At 45.9% G+C, this 17,761-nt stretch overlaps 1 protein-coding gene across 2 annotated transcripts in view; it reads right to left on the bottom strand.

Moving 5' to 3' along the window:
• CREB3L1 (cAMP responsive element binding protein 3 like 1) overlaps positions 1–14,109 on the bottom strand; it is a 68,272-nt gene extending 54,163 nt beyond the window's left edge. The window contains exon 1 of one of the 2 annotated variants that reach the window (XM_090033041.1): positions 13,754–14,109. In XM_090033041.1, coding sequence (XP_089889167.1) covers positions 13,754–13,873 — 120 coding nt within the window. In that variant the 5' untranslated portion in view covers positions 13,874–14,109. The remainder of the gene's footprint in view (positions 1–13,753) is intronic. The other variant, XM_090033040.1, reaches the window with a different exon arrangement.
• Between the last annotated feature and the right edge of the window lie 3,652 nt (positions 14,110–17,761).

Genomic DNA, 17,761 nt, shown 5'->3' with positions numbered 1-17,761 from the left:
CACAGTAGCTTGGAAACAACAGATACATTTCAGAGTCAACCATTCCTATGCACAGAACTTTGAGATACAGGGAATGAAAAGGCTTTGAAAAACATAGAAGAGCTAACCCCCACCTCACCCAAATTGCCTGGCTTTCAGTTCCTAGCCTGGGGCAGCTGTTAGTTCAGCCAAAGCACCTGCCCTGCCTCTCTCCTTTGGCTGTCACTAATTTACTGCCTAGCTCTACATTAAGCTGTTCTGACATGCAAAAAATAATTATTGCTGCTCTGTACCCATGAACCATGGCTCCTTCTTTTTTCAGGTCTGCTCACACCTCAGCATATGCTTTCTTCAGAAAAGGCTTCACAAAGCATCACACTTCACTACAAGTACAAAGCCAGGGGCAGGGAGGATCATGTGCTGAAATAATAAACTAGGCTTACTGTACTTTGGCCAGATGGGACCTATCTCCATAGCACCCAGCTAGAGTCCTATCAGCACCCATGGAGGAAGTTCACCCTGCTAGAATTCCAGTGGGTACCATGGTAAGGAAGCTCACATACTTACAAATAAGGCATTTTGACAAGTACCTGAGAAGAACTTATTAACCCCCCCATGCCTGTAACACATTGTAACTGACCCAAAAGGCATGCCTAGGGCTGCCTCAGCCTCACCTCCCTGTGCGAACACTAATATTTCTGTTACACAGGAGCTACAAAAACTCATCACTGAAATGAAAGCACTGCTTTGCCTCTATTCTGGGAAAAAGACGGAGTGGTGTCAGGCTTAGCTAAACCCATCTAAATGATCACTCTTCCTAATCTAGACAAAGCCACAATGTAAAGATGCCAAAAGCAGCTTTACCAAGTAAGTAACTCGTGATAGCAAATTTCCCCAGGAGATTTGAACAGTGAATAGTACTACTGGCTTTGTGCTGGACATTGTGTAGGACCTTGTGGACAACTCCCAGATATCCAAGTGTGCTTAGAAAAGGTATTGTTGTTTATGTCTGTAGTTGTGCATGTCTGCCCTATCACTGTTTGAGATCCTGCTTTGTGCATCCTTTGAAAGCAAGATGAATGCATTACAACACAGGGTTGAGGTGGGTGACAGAAAAGGAGGGAGAAATGTATGGAGAGAGAGAGAGAGAGAGAGATAGGTTGTATGAATAGTACATGGGTTAAGACCTGCTCTGTGGTCTTCCTTGGGCATGCAGTGGATAGAGAAAATGTTCAAATACCTTTTCAATACTTGAACGAGGATGAGGCCAAAAAGTCTTCATTTTGAAGTCAGACAGGTAATGAGGAATTTAGTGAGGAAAAGTATAAGAAAGGAGAAGGATGGGGGGAGGAAAAGGAGCATGAAGAAAAAAAGCGTGAGAGGATTAAAAGGGAGAAATGAATGGAGAAGAGGAATAGGTGAGGTCAGATGGGTTCATGTGCATGCAGGAAAGGGAAATGTCAAACGATGCCTCCCTGGAGCAGAAGAGGAGCAGAAGTTTGTTTTCCAGGGGCCAGAAATAACTTAGACAGATGTAAACACTGCACAGTGTGCAGGTGGGAAGCAACTGGACTGAAACACACAGCCTGCCTTTCAATGCAGCTACCTGCCATTCTCCTACTATCCTGGCACTGCTCCGCAGTTCCCACTCCCTATTTCAGCTTTTCCTGCTCTTATGACTGATGCAAAATGTGCAATAAGAAACACGTTAAACCAAAAAAGAACCATCTTACAATTCAACTTGCTTTTGGAAGAGCTTGTCTGAACTGGGAAAGGGGGCCCTGAAGACTACCAGCTCTCTTCTATCTTTGGCATAAAATAGCATCAAATATAGTTAATGGACCATTCACCCAAAGATCCCAAAGTGCATATACATATCTCTTAAGGAGTCATTTCTACCAGTATAGCCACCTCTAGCATAGAAGACAGTTGCTATTGAACTACACACAGCAGCCCCCCTGGCTCTCCAGGGATCTAGCAGACCTCCTGAGGCTAAAAGGAAAGGCCTACAAAGGATGGAGGATGGGATTCACCTCCAAGGAGGAATATTCTGCACTGGAGCAAACCAGGAAAGCCAAGGCTGCAACTGAACTCCAACTAGCTTTGAATATCAAGGACAATAAAAAATCCTTTTTCAGATATGTGGGGAGCCAGAGGAAAAGCAAGGGCAATATTGGACCCCTGCTAAACCAGATGGGACAACTGACAACTGACGCCCAGGAAAAAGCCAGCCTGTTAAATGGGTGATTTGCGTCGGTCTTTCGTCAGTCCCACGGGATGCCCATGCCCACTATGGGACAGGGAGGTCTGGGTGAGGGAGATCCCCTGCCCTCCATCAATGCTGACCTTGTGGAGGAACACCTTGAGAGGCTGGATACCTTCAAGTCAGCCGGCCCTGACAATCTACACCCCAGGGTACTCAAGGAGCTGGCGAGCGTCATAGCCCAGCCCCTGGCACGGATCTTTGACAACTCCTGGCACTCTGGTGTAGTGCCCGAAGACTGGAAGAAGGCCAATGTGGTGACTATCTTCAAAAAAGGAAAGAAAGTGGATCTGGCAAACTATAGGCCCATCACCCTGACCTCTATCCTGGGGAAGGTCTTAGAAAAGTTTATTAAAGAGGCCATCCTTAATGGACTGGCCAACACCAACATCCTGAGGGATAGCCAGCACAGGTTTGTTGTGGGTAGGTCTTCCTTGACCAATCTCATTTCCTTCTATGACCAGGTGACCTATCACCTGGACAAGGGAGAAGAGATTGATGTCATATATCTTGACTTTAAAAAAGCCTTCGATCTGGTATCCCATGATCACCTCTTGGTGAAACTGGCCAATTGTGGCCTTGGGTCCACCATGATCCACTGGCTGGGAAATTGACTCCGTGGTCAGACCCAGAGGGTAGTAACTGAAGGAAGTCAATCATCATGGTGCCCTGTGACCAGTGGGGTCCCCCAAGGCTCTGTCATTGGAGTCAGAAGCAGACTGGGCAAGTTTGCCAATGACACCAAACTTTGGGGCAAAGCATCCACACCTGAAGACAGGAGGACAATCCAGGCTGACCTGGACAGGGTCAGCAAATGGGTGGACAAGATCCTGGTAGTGTTTAACACTGAAAAATGCAAGGTTCTCCACCTTGGGAGGAAAAACCTGCAGCGTCTTTATAGGCTCGGCAGTGCTACACTGGCTAGCATTACGGAGGAAAGAGACTTGGGGGTCATCATTGACCACAAGATGAACATGAGCTTGCGATGTGATGCTGCAGCTAGTAAAGTGACCAAAATGCTGGCTTGCATCCATAGATGCTTCTCAAGCAAATCCCGGGACGTTATTCTCCCCTTGTACTCAGCCTTGGTGAGGCCGCAGCTGGAGTGCTGTGTCCAGTTTTGGGCCCCACAATTCAAAAAGGATGTGGAGAAGCTTGAGAGAGTCCAGGGAAGAGCCATGCACATGATCAGAGGTCAGGAAAACAGATCTTACGATGACAGGCTGAGAGCTATGGGGCTCTTTAGCCTCGAAAAGTGCAGGCTCGGGGTGATCTGATGGCCACCTATAAGTTTATCAGGGGTGACCACCAGTATCTGGGGGAACGTTTGTTCACCAGAGCGCCCCAAGGGATGACGAGGTCGAACGGTTATAAACTACTGCAAGACCATTTCAGGCGGGACATAAGGAAGAATTTCTTCACTGTCTGAGCCCCCAAGGTCTGGAACAGCCTGCCATCAGAGGTGGTTCAAGCATCTACACTGAACACCTTCAAGAAAAAATCGGATGCTTATCTTGCTGGGATCCTATGACCCCAGCTGATTTCCTACCCTTCAGGCGGGGGACTGGACTGGATGATCTTCCGAAGTCCGTTCCAGCCCTAATGTCTGTGGATCTATGAATTATGCAACAACAACAAGAATTAGCATTTCTCATCTTCCAAAAGCATGTACAAATTTTAATTGTAATAGATTAGGGCAGTAAGCAAAGAAGAATACTGTGACTAATTAAAAGTGCAGGGGTGCCTAAACGTAAGTTTATAAGATATAATTAGCAAGGATTGTATGTGGCCTGGATATCAGGGCTAACAACCCTGACTCCTGCAAAAAATGTCATGGGATCCTTAATGGCAAAACATAGTCAGGACCTATATTCATTTCTCATCCTGAAGATGGTACCTCTAGGGGCATAGTGATGATTCCGAAGGAAGCATGAGTCCTACTTAGTCCCTATCATGACCTCTTCCAGTACTTTGGTTTTCTTATGAAGTGTCCCATCCAAAGCATGACTCATATGAGTTTATCAGAAGGGAGATCACAGGCAGACCTTTCCTCCTACCACCTACCTATTCCCCTCCATTACAGCTGCAAAGGGATGATCAGGGAGCTTTTTTATTCTGTTTTATTTTCTACAGTGGTCCCTCTGTTTGTAAAAACAACTAATGGATCTGGGATGTGGAAATCCAACTAATCTGAGCTCCACACAGATTTCAACAACAAGTTCATTTTCTAAGATGCACTGAAATAAATAAATCTTGAGCAGAATGGGAGTCACTTGTACAGAAAACTGAATCCTAAACACCTGGTTGTCAGGGCAAATTTGTCATGCTGCCACCCTGGAGCCAGCTTCATATGTGAAATTATCTCTCTCATTTTCAATGGTAGTAGAAAGATTTCCTAATACAAAGAGATGGCTTTGAAATGCAAAAGACTGTGAAGAAATCATATGGAGGCTAGGGTTATTCCCATCTCAGAGACAATAGATACAAGTGAAGCATGACCCAGAAGGTTCACACTGAGTGGCCATGTCTACATGAGTGGCAGACTGTGCAGTTTTTACTGTGCAGTCATTTAGTACTTGCATAACCAAGTACTAAATGACTGTGCAGGTACCAGCATTACTGTGCAGTAGCACCCCTGCATGTTTTTTTCTGATGTTACTGCATGCTGACATGCCCTCCCCAGCATGGCACAGTAGCTTGTTGCTAGTGCACAGTAGTATCATGTGTAGATGCAGCCAGTATATTTTAAAACACTTGTTTTCAACCTGTGGTCTTTGGACCCCTGTGGATCCTTAGACCAGTGTTTTCCAACTTTTCCAGCCCAAGGCACACTTACATTAATAAATTTTTTCTGCAGCACACCTGTTAAGGTATTCCCCATCCTCATACCTATTGTAGCTCAAATTCTGCAGCACACCTCTTTGTTTCTGATGGCACACTTTTGTGCTGCAGCACACTGGTTGGGAAATACTGCCTTAGACTATGCCTAAGGTGTTCACAAAAGATGACTATGATCAATCAAAATATGTGAATACCCACACTTACAATTCAACGGGGTCTGCACCTCCATTCAATTTTTTTTAGGGGTCCGTAAGTGAAAAAGGTTGAAAACCACTGTTTTAAAGCTATGTCATTTCTCTTTGGCTATAAAGTCACTCCCCTCAAGACTCCACCTTAAGAGCTTGTTTCAAAGAGAAAATGTGTTTTCCTCCCTTCGTTCTTGCCTATGTGGAACACTACGCTCTCATAGAGATTAATTTTGTTTCAGTCTTAGGATTACAGAAGCATAGAAAAGTAGGGCTGGAAGGGACCTTCAGCGATCATCTTGTCCAAGTACCAGAAGGACACTCCATGGGCAAAAGGGTATTACAGTCCACTTGATGTTGTATCTGACAGCAAAATGCTGTATGGGTTTTCTATACAAAAACCACTCAGTACCCAGTAGTATTCAGGTTTCTAAGCTCTCCTGGGAACTTGAATTTGTCTCTTATTTGGGAGCACTGTTAAAATCTGAAATTCCCCCAATCAGGTGTCCTAACTTGCCCAGTCCCTATGCCAAAGATGCTTGTGCATTTCTGATCTACAGTATTGTTCCCCTGGCTTCTCCTTTTCCCACACTAAAAAACAAGATAAAAAACACACCAAGGAGCTCAGGTTGTACCAAGATCAGTCTCAGGAGCATTCAGCACCAAGGCCAGAGCCCAAGGGGGAGCTTCCCCATGCATCATGCCCAGGGGTGCTACACTTGAAGCATGTGGCTGACTTCCTCCTTTTCTTCAGGCTCTCTTCTAACCAATGGTATACGCTGATGATGGATCAGCATCCTATTTAAGGGCCAGGATTTCATATACTGAAGGAGGGGTTGGGACAAAAAATATCCACACAAGTTTTCCCAAAGGTGCGTTTCCAGTATGGGTAAATGGATTGAATTTCACGCTCAATACTCCACCGGATGGAGTTCAATGTCTAAAAATTGGGAAGCTATCCATAACTTGTTCTGTAACAGTGGAGTCCTCAGGCCTGATGTCTTACAGCAGGGCCCTTCTGCCTCCACCAGAACTGGCAACAGTGACGTACCAAGGGGACAGGAATTTTCTGAAAGAAATGGTTAAAGAGCATTCTGAAGTATAGTCACACAGATGCCTTTCCCAGCATCTCACAGTTGCTGTTGCTGACGTGCCTCCTAGATTAGACTGTGTAACCTGTTGCTTCAGCACATGGTGCATGCACCCATCCCTCTTCTGAGTGTTTGGCATGTTTACTTTGCAAATATTTAACAAAAGTGCTTCCTGTTGTTACTCCTCCCCACTCTGATGCCATGATGGATTCTCTCAGCTATTTGTTCTATTTTATAATGACTGTCTCTGCAAACATAATTCAATGCTTTCTCTGAACTTGTACCTCTGAGCTGAAATAGTTAATTGTTAGTTTATCAATTATCTTTTTCCTGCCACCAGGATTATAGTGATATCCCTAGAGCTTGGGCATGTTGGCTCAGATTAAGCTGACCAGTCGTCTGCCGCAAGTTGTCTAGTAGGAGAGGATGAAGTTTCTGAAACAGTGTTTTCCCCATTGTTTCTGACAGAGGATTCTAAGTTTCTTTCAAATCCTGTTGAGGATACAGTTAATCCCCCTGGGAGGGTTGGGGGAAGACTATATGGCAATGTTATAGACTCAAGAAGTAACCCTGCATTTAACTGGGAGCTGTTTCCACTGATACTTCTCAGCTCTCTTAGTGTAATATCAATATTACAAGACCAATAAAACACACAGGAAAATTGAGCTGGAGAAGCAAAGTGACTGAGCAAAAGGAAAACATAAAACTAGGAAAACCTGGCAACTTTTATATTAAAATTAATCTTCCTCAGTGAATGTCTCTTTGTGTCTGATCCAGTGAAGCCATAGAACTCTTGTGGGCAAGCTCAGGTCTAGATTTTCTATTGGTTTGCCCATGTCTCTTGCTATACCATGCTAAATTAACTAGCCAAAAGCATGAAATGAAATTAACTTTACCAGTAGGCTAGTAGTGAATTATAACACTTTGGATATGTGCCAGAGTTCAGGACTGGCATCATCCGCAGAGCAAGCTGTGTGCTTGTCATAACAGCTGGCACCCCTTCCAGTCAGTAGTAAGGGGTGAGAAATTGATGAGAATTTCTAGCTGAGCTTTTAACTCTATCTGTGTGCTGGGGAAGCTTGGGCAATGCAGGGTGACACTTGTCCCAGTGCCAAGCACAAACACAGCGCCTATGCACTATTTATGTCTTTCAAATATGGCAAATTTCACATGTGCCACAGGTGGCATGGGCAGCCTCTGTGTGGAGAATGTGGCAGACCAGGGAAGAAGCAGGCAACACCGCAGCAGATGGGACAGGGAGCAAAAAGCAGAGCATCAAATCAGGAAGGAAGCACAGAGCAGGGAGCAGAAAGCAGAGAAGCAGATTGTACAAGAACACAGGACAGGGAACAGAAAGCAGAGCCACTGACTGGGCAGGGAAGGGGATGGGAGTAGCAGTCACAGACAGTGTGGAAGTAATCTGTGGCATGCCTGCCAAAGAGGTTGGCCCCTCACTAGCTTAATGAATGTAAATGGTACATAGGCCTTCTGCTGGCTGTCTACATGGAGGTGATTTTATCCACAAGTAACAAAGCTACATGAAGAAAACCTCTTCACAGGTCATTTTGGGACTGTTTTTAGGGCAGCTCAGCTTAATGCATACAATATGCTACATAGCTCAGATATGGGGGGTGGGTGGTGTTAGTGGCCATCATTACCAGATTACATAATAAAATACAGTAGCACAAACACAGTATGTTAACATCATAGAGTGAGCATAAAACAGCACAAAATGGAACTGACTTGTACAAAACTACTGAGGAACAGTAAAAAAATATACATGGCTATTTTCCCATTCCAATAAAGCATACTCTTTATCAAACAATACCAACAGCCACATTGTTCTACTTGATTTGTTCATACAATTAAAGACTGCATTGTAGTGCTTAAGCTCATGGAGCAGAGTTAAGGTTACTGTCAAAATCTTAAACCCTCAATATCCAGCTGTTGTCAGGGAAAATCTCAACTGGCAAATAGCTGGTTTTGCATTTAGTTTCTTTTTCAATGTTAAAGAAAGCATGGGTTTAAAAAAGCACCCTATTTGCTCTAACTGAATGTTCACCCCTCCCCTCCCTGAAACAATCTTCAAAGATACACTTTATGCTGTCCAAAAAAAGAAAAAAGTTTGCATTGGCTCAAAAAGAAGCATGAGCATCCTATTTCCTGTTTCAGTTGTTCTTTCTGGCTGCCTCATGACACAAGAGTGTCATAAAGCTACTGAAGCATATTGATGAATCCAACTCAAAAGATAACGATTTCTGAGAGTTATAAGACACTGATAAGAAGGGCTGAGAGAGCATGAAAGAGCTCTCTGTCACCGTAATAAAAACAGAGAGTGAATGAATGCACTCTGTCAAGAATAATTAAAACTGCCAAAGCCTTGGTTGGACAATGCAGAATACAGCCAGGTAAAAATCAATAAGTAAACATTGCTTTAAGGATTAGTTTAATTTATGAGGAGCCCTTTCTAGTAAAAAGCTTAACAAAGTCCTTAAAGTTTAAAAGCAGCAGGCTGCATACTGAGCTAAAGCAGAATCTGATTTTATGGTCAGTAGAAACTATATCTGAGGCTTGTTAGCCACAGCATGTCAAACTAAAGGAGCATTTTCCATAGACATCATTTTCTGCTTGAGATCATTTATCCACATGCTAGGTAGACATGGCACTTCTTCAAGCTTTGCAGTTGCATAATAATGAGTAGGTGAATGAGGCACAATCCCCAGTTTCTGCCCAAGTGGGGGGCACCAGAATGAATCTAGGGGGCACCTCACCCTCCTGTCCCCCATCTCCTTCCTCCTGCACCTTCCATGCAGTGGCTCCACAGCTGGCAGTTGGGAGGGCAGAGAAGCAATGATGGAACTGGTGCAATGATGGAACTGGTTGTACCTGGGTGCTGGTAGCATCCAGTGCAGGGACAGCAACCAGCAGAAATAGGCTGCTATGGAAGAGAGGTATCAGAGAGGGTTAACCCTCTTGCCACCTTTTTTTTTTTTGCTGCCAAAAATTAGTATCCAATGGCTGATCTACACACAGTTTAGCAGCAAAAAAGGAGGCAATACCTTTCTCCATAGCAGCAAAACTCCTGTTGCTTCCCCTGAACTGTTTAACGCCACAGCCCAGAACTTGGCAAGTTCCACCTCTGAAGTTTTCTGCTCTATGTATTAGATGCACTTAAACCAGTATTGTACAAGTATTCTCTTACAGGCAGGCAGACCCTCTTCAGTCACATTTATTTATACATTCCTGGATGCACCTATTCAAGTGCTGCCATAATTTCAGTTTGCTCCCACCTTAGATTACAGGCAGTAACAACTGCTTAAGGGACAAGAGAATTAATAAAGAAAAGTTACCATTTAAAGAAAGGCCTTTTATTTAGCACAACATCTTTACAGGGAAAAATCAGGCATGGTTAGAAGCCATACAGATTATGAGGTTTCAAAATCTGTTTTGATCCAGCATTGAATGAAAAAAAATCCAGAGCTTTCACAAATTTTCGTAAGAAAATGGAAAGGGAGAGGAAGAAAGACCACAACCCCCAAAATAACCAGTTGCAACAGTTTGGCACTCATTCAAGGCGTGGGAGACCCAGCATCACAGTTCTTGTTCTGTCTGAGTCAGCGCAGGAGATACAAATTTTCCCTGCATCTCAGGTAAGTGCTCTAACTTACCAGACTTAAGAATGAGTCTCTCTTGGCCAGTGGTGCACAACTTTGTGGCTTCAAGTCACCTCTCATTAAACACAAAACCCCTAGAAAAATGCCATATCTTAACTTTCACTCATTTTTGACTGTGGAAAGAACTCAGAAAGAGCATAAGTCAAAATATTCTTGACACTAGGGATTCCTACTTGAAATCTCTGGGTTTATCTTGTAAAATGTGTTGGTGTTTACACACCTAACAGTGCTAGTATTGTGTGGCACCCCTTGGCACCCTGCTCTAGGCTGTGAAGAAAATGAGTTCCCTCTTTCTGTCTCCACCTCAAACTCTCCCTTGCTCTGATTTTGACCAAACGTTCCATCCCAGACCTGAGAAAACTTCCTGACAAAAATTCTGTTGAACTAATATGTTCTTGTGAAAACTCTTAGCTTCAAGGAATCAACAGTTTATGAAGCAAGAACATTTCATCAAAAATACCTGACCAGCTCTAGGAAACACATTTGCTGCGCAATGCCCAGAAGGTCTCCATGACAAACCTGAGGCCTTCCTGAACCAAAGTCACTGGTAGCTCTGAGAATTACCATACAAACAGCACTTTGAAATTCAGTGCAGCCCTTCAAAGAGCAACTTTGGAAAAATAAAGTCTTCCTAACAGAGCTCCTTCTCATAAAGACAGTAAGACTTACTGGTTTTACTAACTGCCATACAAATTTATTCCTTTTTCCTCTTGTTCTGTATATAAAACCAATAAAAAGCACTGGAATATATTCTGGTGCACATAGCGTCAATTAATTTGCTAGCTAAATTAAGACGGCCAGTTCTTTATTGTTGATCATGCACAAGAATAAAAAGCTCAGTTTACTCTCAGATGCCAGGGGGAGTTTTTGTGCTGGCAGTTAGAATTGAGTTTACTTTATTTACAAAGTTTGCTCAAAAGATCCAGAGTCAATGAGAAATAATAGGAGTTGAAACCCATCACTGCTTTCAAAATTGCATTCAGAATAGAAAGGCAATTTAAATCAGACAGGAAAACATCATACTGCACAAACAAGATACATTTTAAAGATACAGTCAGGTAGCTGTCACCAGGTGGTGCTGTTATATAGTCTTCCAAGTTCCATTTTTAGGGTTTGTCTACACTTAAAAGTTGTACCACTTCTCCTGTACCAGTGGAGCTAACTATACCTCTACCATTAAAATAGTATGACTCATGTGGACAAAGTTATATGGCATAAAGAAGTTTATATCAGCACAGATTATTCTCATATAGGAAAGGGAATAAGCTATGCTGGTATAAGACGCTTTTACACTAGTGTAACTGTACACCACAGTAGGGTTTTTACCAGTAAAACTATTCATGGAAAATAGTTACACTTTTAAGCAAAATGTCCATGCTGTCCATGTTCTGTGTGGTCCACTGGAGGGCCTGTTTTTGTATGTGCGATCCACTAGAAGTACCTTGTATGTGTGTGTAAACATCTACCAAGTGTCACATACTAGGCCTTGGTGAGAAACAGTTCACTCTTGATAAGATGTCATGTCTAGTATGAGGTTCTGGGATCTGTGTGAATACGAGGAGATCACTTTGCTGCCTGTGTGAGTCTCTGGAGTCTGTTCTTGAGACTGCATTGCACCCTGCACACTGGACACTGGTACTGAAATGACTGGAAAAAGGGAATTACCTGCACATAGTTTATAACATTCTCTGTTCCAGGGCTGGTATACATTTAAAAACTTATATTTAGAAGTTACCCAGACCCTGCATCACTGATTTCTGCTCCATAGGAATGGCAGCCTGAAAGGCTTCTGAAGCCTGTCACTGTCAGCAGAAGGGCAGCAATATTCACACTGTTATCTTAAAACCAATCATCCTCATACAAGGTGAAGCTCACATTCCTCATTCAGAACAGCAAACATCCTTGCCTGAAGTTGTAAAGTAGCTCTACTGTCCACATGAGTGCATGAACTCTCTGGACAATCTTCTTTAAGGTAAGCATACACAATACAGTGATGCCCTGGGATTATTTGGTATTAACAGAACAGATTTTCTTCCCAGTTCACTATTCATCCATGCCCTTCTCTAAAGTAAATCCCCTGTACATGAAGGCTACCCAAAAAAATCACTTTACAAACAAGCTATAAGCAACTGAAAACAGAGGTTTCATCAAGAAGGGCCTCCTGCCCCCTATAGTCTTGCCAGTGCTGTGAGAGTCAAAAGAGTTGAGCCAAGAAGCAAATTACCACAGCAGGTTGTGGAATCTCCCTGAGACTTGGCACCTTGCTAGGAGGTCTGGTTTAAAAAATGCAATGAGTCCTGCCAAGGTGCTGCTGATCTAGGGGGTCTCCTCACTCCCTCCATGTGAGTGCCTATGCATGCTGGCACCTTTGTATGGCACCTGCTGGAGGTCCTCAGGATCTGTGGGTGTGCACATGCATGCTCCACAGAAAATTGTGCCTGGCATGCACAAAAGGAGGTCCCCTGAGAACGTGTGTGCTCTCCTGGAGGCTGTGTAGATCCACTTGGAGTTCCTGCTTAATGTGTGGGATCTGTTTGGAGGTCTTCCTGGGACTGTGAAGGTGATCCACCGACAGGTGTGTGGATGAGATCCCTCCTGTGTGTATGTGACCAGTGAGTGTGGGCAACCTGGGTGTGTCACCTCTGTGTGTGTGAGACCACAGAGTGTGTGTGTGACCTGTGTGATCAGTGAGTATATGTGACCTGGGAGCCGGTGTCACCAGGGAGTGTGTGAGACCAGGGAGTGTGTGTGTGTGTGTGCTCTGTCTGTGTATGACCAGTGAGTGTGCATGTGTGACCAGGGCATTATGTGACCAGGGAGTGCATGTGATTGTGTGACACCAGGGAATGTGTGTGAACAGGGAGTGAGAGTGTGTGTGTGTGACACCAGGGAGTGTGTGTGTGTGTGTGTGAGAGACACACCAAGGAATGTGTGTGAACAGGGAGTGTGTGTGTATGAGAGAGACACACCAAGGAATGTGTGTGAACAGGGAATGTGTGTGTGTGTCTGTGTGCATGTGTGTGAGACACCAAGGAATGTGTGTGAACAGGGAGTGTGTGTGTGTGTGTGTGTGTGTGAAACACCAAGGAATGTGTGTGAACAGGGAGTGTGTGTGTCAGAGAGAGAGACCAAGGAATGTGTGTGAACAGGGAGTGTGTGTGTGTGTGTGTGTGTGTGAGAGAGACACCAGGGAATGTGAGTGAATAGGGCGTGAGTTAGAGTGTGTGTGTGTGTGTGTGTGAGAGCGAGAAAGAGAGAGACACCAATGAATGTGTGTGAACAGGGAGTGTGTGTGTGTGTGTTTGTATGTGACAGAGAGAGAGACCAAAGAATGTGTGTGAACAGGGAGAGAGTGTGTGTGTGTGTGAGAGAGACACCAGGTAATGTGAGTGAATAGGGCGTGAGTTAGAGTGTGTGTGTGTGAGAGAGAGAGAGAAAGAGAGAGACACCAGGGAATGTGTGTGAACAGGGAGTGTATGTGTCCCTATGTGCGTGTGTGTGTGAGACATCAAGGAATGTGTGTGAACAGGGAGTGTGTGTGCGTGCGTGTGCGCGCGCGCAGTGGTGTCCCGGGCCGCCGCCGGCCCCTTCCCTTCCCGTCCCGCTCCTCCGCCCGGTCCCGCGGCGCCGCGAGCTGTGAGCGCGGGCCGCCAGCAGCCGGGGCAGCCCTGAGGGCAGCGCGGCTCCCGCCCCGGCCAGACCCGGCCGGCCCTCCCTTACCACACTGCCGAGGAAATCCGCCTCGTTGAGGTCTCCCAGGTCCAGAAAGCCGGAGCCGGAGCCGGCGCCGGCGCCGGGGAAGAGGCGCTCGGCTGGGAAGGGCTCCAGGAGCCCGTCCATGGTGCCGGGTGCGGGGCAGGGCAGGGCAGGGCAGAGCAGGGCAGCAGTGCCTGGGGCTCAGTGCCGCGCCGCCCGCCGCAGCGGGGCCCGGGGCTGCGGGCGGAGCGCGGCCGGGCCGCCTCGGCGCCGCTCCATGAGGCAGGGCAGGCACCGGCTCCGCGCCCGCTGTCACCGCCGCTCGCCGCGGCTCCCGGCTCGCGGCCCGCGGCACGCCCCGCTCCCGGCCCCGGGGCGGCGCCTCCCCGCCCTGCCCCGCTGATGCAATCCGGCCCCGGCTCGGGGCGGCAGGTCGCCGCAGGGGCCGCCTCTTCCCTTTCCCTCCGGGGGGCTCCGACCTGCCTCCGCTGCCAGCTGGTCACACAGGGTCACACTAGTCGTGCACACATTCACTGGTCACATGCGCACACACAGAGGTCACACACACACACTTACTGGTCACACACTCATCCCTCCCCCCACAGCCTGCCCTACTCAGGGTTGTCTCCCACCGATCACCAAGTTGGCCCGTGAATGCCTTCACCTGCTGCTGAACCAGCCAGCAGCCATGTGAATGCCTTCCCACAGGTTACGAGAGATGACACCAAAGTCCCCCGTACCATGCTGATATTTCTGAGGAAGTTTTAGGAAGGCCGAGTGTGAAAGTGCTGGGGTTAACAGTCTGAGGAGCCTTTCAGTCATGGTCATGGAAATGGCAGTACCTACCTGCTGCTGGGGAGGTGATACTGTGTCTCTCCTAGGAGAGGCAGCACCTCCCACACCAGGAGAGGGCCCTGGGTTCCCTTTGAGTCTGACATAGTCCCCAGTGCAGAGGGAGGATAGCCCCATGCTGAATCACAGAATCATAGAACATTAGGGTTGGAAGGGCCCTCAGGAGGTCACATCTAGTCCAACTCCCTGCTCAAAGCAGGACCATCCCCAGCTAGATCATCCCAGCCAAAGCTTTGTCTAGCCAGGTCCTAAAAACCTCCAAGTGAGAAAATCCTTCCTAATATCTAACCTAAACTTCCCTTGCTACAACTTGAGACCATTGCTCCTTGTTCTGTCATCTAGCTCCATCCTCTTTTGAACCCCCTTCAGGTAGCTGAAGGCTGCTATTAATTCCCCCTCAGGCTCCTCTTCTCTAGACTAAACAAGCCCAGTTCCCTCAGCCTCTCCTCAGAAGTCATGTCCACAAGCCTCCTCACTATTTTTGTTGCCCTCTGCTGGAATGTCTCCAATTTGTCCACATCCTTTCAGTAGTGGGGGGCCCAAAACTGACCACAGTACTCCAGATGGGGCCTCACCAGTGCTGAATAGAGGGAAATCACTTTCCTGGACCTACTAGCAACAATCCTACCAATGCAGCCCAGTATGCCGTTAGCCTTCGCGGCAACAAGGGCACACTGCTAGCTTATATTCAGCTTATTGTTCACTGTAATACCCCCAGGTCCTTTTCTACAAAGCTGCTGCCCAGTCAGTTGCCCCCAGCCTGTACTGGTGCATGGGATTGTTCTGTCCTATGTACAGGACTTTGCACTTGTCCTTGCTGAACCTCATGAGATTCCTTTTGACCCAATCCTCCAACTTGTCTAGGTCACCAATCCCTGCCCCAGCTGTGGGTAGGAGCCAAGCTCAGCAAGAGTGTCACTTACTGAATTCCCAGCACAGATCCCTGCAGTCCCTATAACATAGGAAGCTGATTCTCTGGGAGAAAGACTGCAATTAGATGCCCTATTATGATTTCAGATTGACTTTCAAACTGAAAAGTGAACCATTCCTTCAGCAGGTCCAACGCTGACACCACTAGCTGTCGACAGAACTACAGTGACTCTCTGTGTAGGGACTAAGGTGACCTTAGCAAGAAGAGCCAAAAAGAAGATTCATCTCTAGACAGCTCAGTTTTTTACATGAAATGGAAAGCATGCATGCAGATGATATTGTCACCTACCTCCTAAGGGTCAGGGCAGGTGGCAGCAGTCCATCTGGCTGCTCTGTAATTAAAGACTCAGGCATCATTTAAGAGCTCCCGGAAGATTATATGGCTTCAAAAATAGGATTATGGATCCCTCTCCTCTCTGATCTTTGCTCTGGTGAACTCTCAGGAAAACCACTTATAATAATTCTCTCATGATGATCTATCTGCCCTCATAGCTCAGCACAGTGACCTAAGGAGTCTTGACTCCCACAGGGCTCTCCCTGGATTCCTGGGATAGGGAAATGAAGCATGAAGATAGGTTGTCTCGCAAAGGAAACCTGGCTGGTGGCTTCTAATGGCAAGAGTCATCTAAAAAGATGAACTGATCAGAAGAGGAAATGTATTATGGTGATACTTGGGAGGCTGTTTGATTCAGATCTGGGGGATTCCACACACAACTAAAGATTCACATGTGTACTCTTCTTCACACCCTATTTAGGCCTCAGGACAATATGTCAGCTCTTAGTTCACCTGTTAGGAATCTAAGCAACACTGAGGCATCTAAGTGAGTCTGTTCTGTCCTGCTTGAGTCCCAGAAAAGCCAGTACATCTACTTTTGAAACACACCATCCCCTTAGTCTTAAGACTAAGTCACAAAAAGCAGCAAAGAGGAGCCCATCTTCTGCATTAAAAGTCTTTCAAGAACCAGAGCAGGGTGGAATAGGATTGCACTTTGATATATATGCGTAAGTACCATTTAGATGCATAATAGGTGGAATGGGATCTAAGCCTGAGACTACAACTAGTAATCACCCTCTGATCAATCTCCTTGGCACTCATCAGACCAGCTGCAAGCCCACATCCCCAATGTAAAGGATGCCACTCTACACACACAGATCTGATTCTCATTACTTTAAATTACTTTATTCTTTGCTTATGCACACTGAGGTATAAAGTAGCTGTTGTGTATATGAGAGTAGGGAAATAGACTAAGTTGGCACTGAGTGGGGTAGTAATTTCAGAGATGGCTCAGTCTCTCATTCAACAAGGATGGATGGAATTAAGGATCTGCATTTTAAAGAGAGGAAAGAGGAGGAAGTTTGCAACACCTGTAGAAATACAGTTTCCAGTGTGGTGAAACACTGGGACCCAAAACAAAGCAAATCTCACACTATCCTAACATAGAGTCCCTGCTACTAGAAGTGTCTCAGACTCAGCTGTCTAGAGCAGGAGAAACACAAACCAATATTACTAAAGGGTACTGGTGAGTGGTGAGAGAGTCTCATCTTGGTGGTGTTAGAGCCTTGCTCATACTATTTCCAAAAGGCCAGGAATCTTGGTGAGATACACAGCTTGTTCACTCTGATTCACACAGATTGTTCCCACTGTGTTCACTCTGCCTGCACTTAGGTGGAGAAAACAACATGCTTATCATAGGATCCTAACATTTCTGGGCAGAGTCCTAATTTTGTCAGCCTAGGAGCCGTGGATATCTTCCTTTAAGATGCTGAGAGAAGGAACTAAATAGAAATTCCCACAATGGGAACAGTAGAAAAAAGGCATCCCCATCTCCCTCAGGAAGGAGAGCATAGAATCCTTTCCTCCCAGCTTCCAAGTCAAAAGTCTCTTTTCCTTCCTTCCTTCCTTCCTCTTGCCCCTAGGTTAAAGTTGTTCGGGATGAAGGTCCATCATTAGAACTAGATTGTGATGGCTGTATTGAGGCTGAAATAGCAGAGAGTGCTCCAGATGATGGCTGTAGTGAATTGGTAGAACTGTAACAGGGGACACTTACACAGTGCCTGCCCTCATTAGCCCAATACCAGTGCCCTTTTTACACATTCAGATTAATCCAATACTTTTTAATTACTTTAAATAAAGAGTGTCTGGTTTAGCATCTCATCCAGACTATCCTAAGGAAAGCTCTTTTCAGAAGCTATGCTCTGATTACTCTAAGCACACAGCAGGTGAACTATGGGAGGGGTGTGAAGTAGAGC

Source organism: Crocodylus siamensis, chromosome 2 (genome assembly GCF_052110815.1).
Source record: "Crocodylus siamensis isolate JL-2025a chromosome 2, ASM5211081v1, whole genome shotgun sequence".
Lineage (NCBI taxonomy): Eukaryota > Metazoa > Chordata > Crocodylia > Crocodylidae > Crocodylus > Crocodylus siamensis.
Note: the sequence above shows the minus strand (reverse complement) of the source record. Positions and strands in the feature narration are given on the sequence as shown.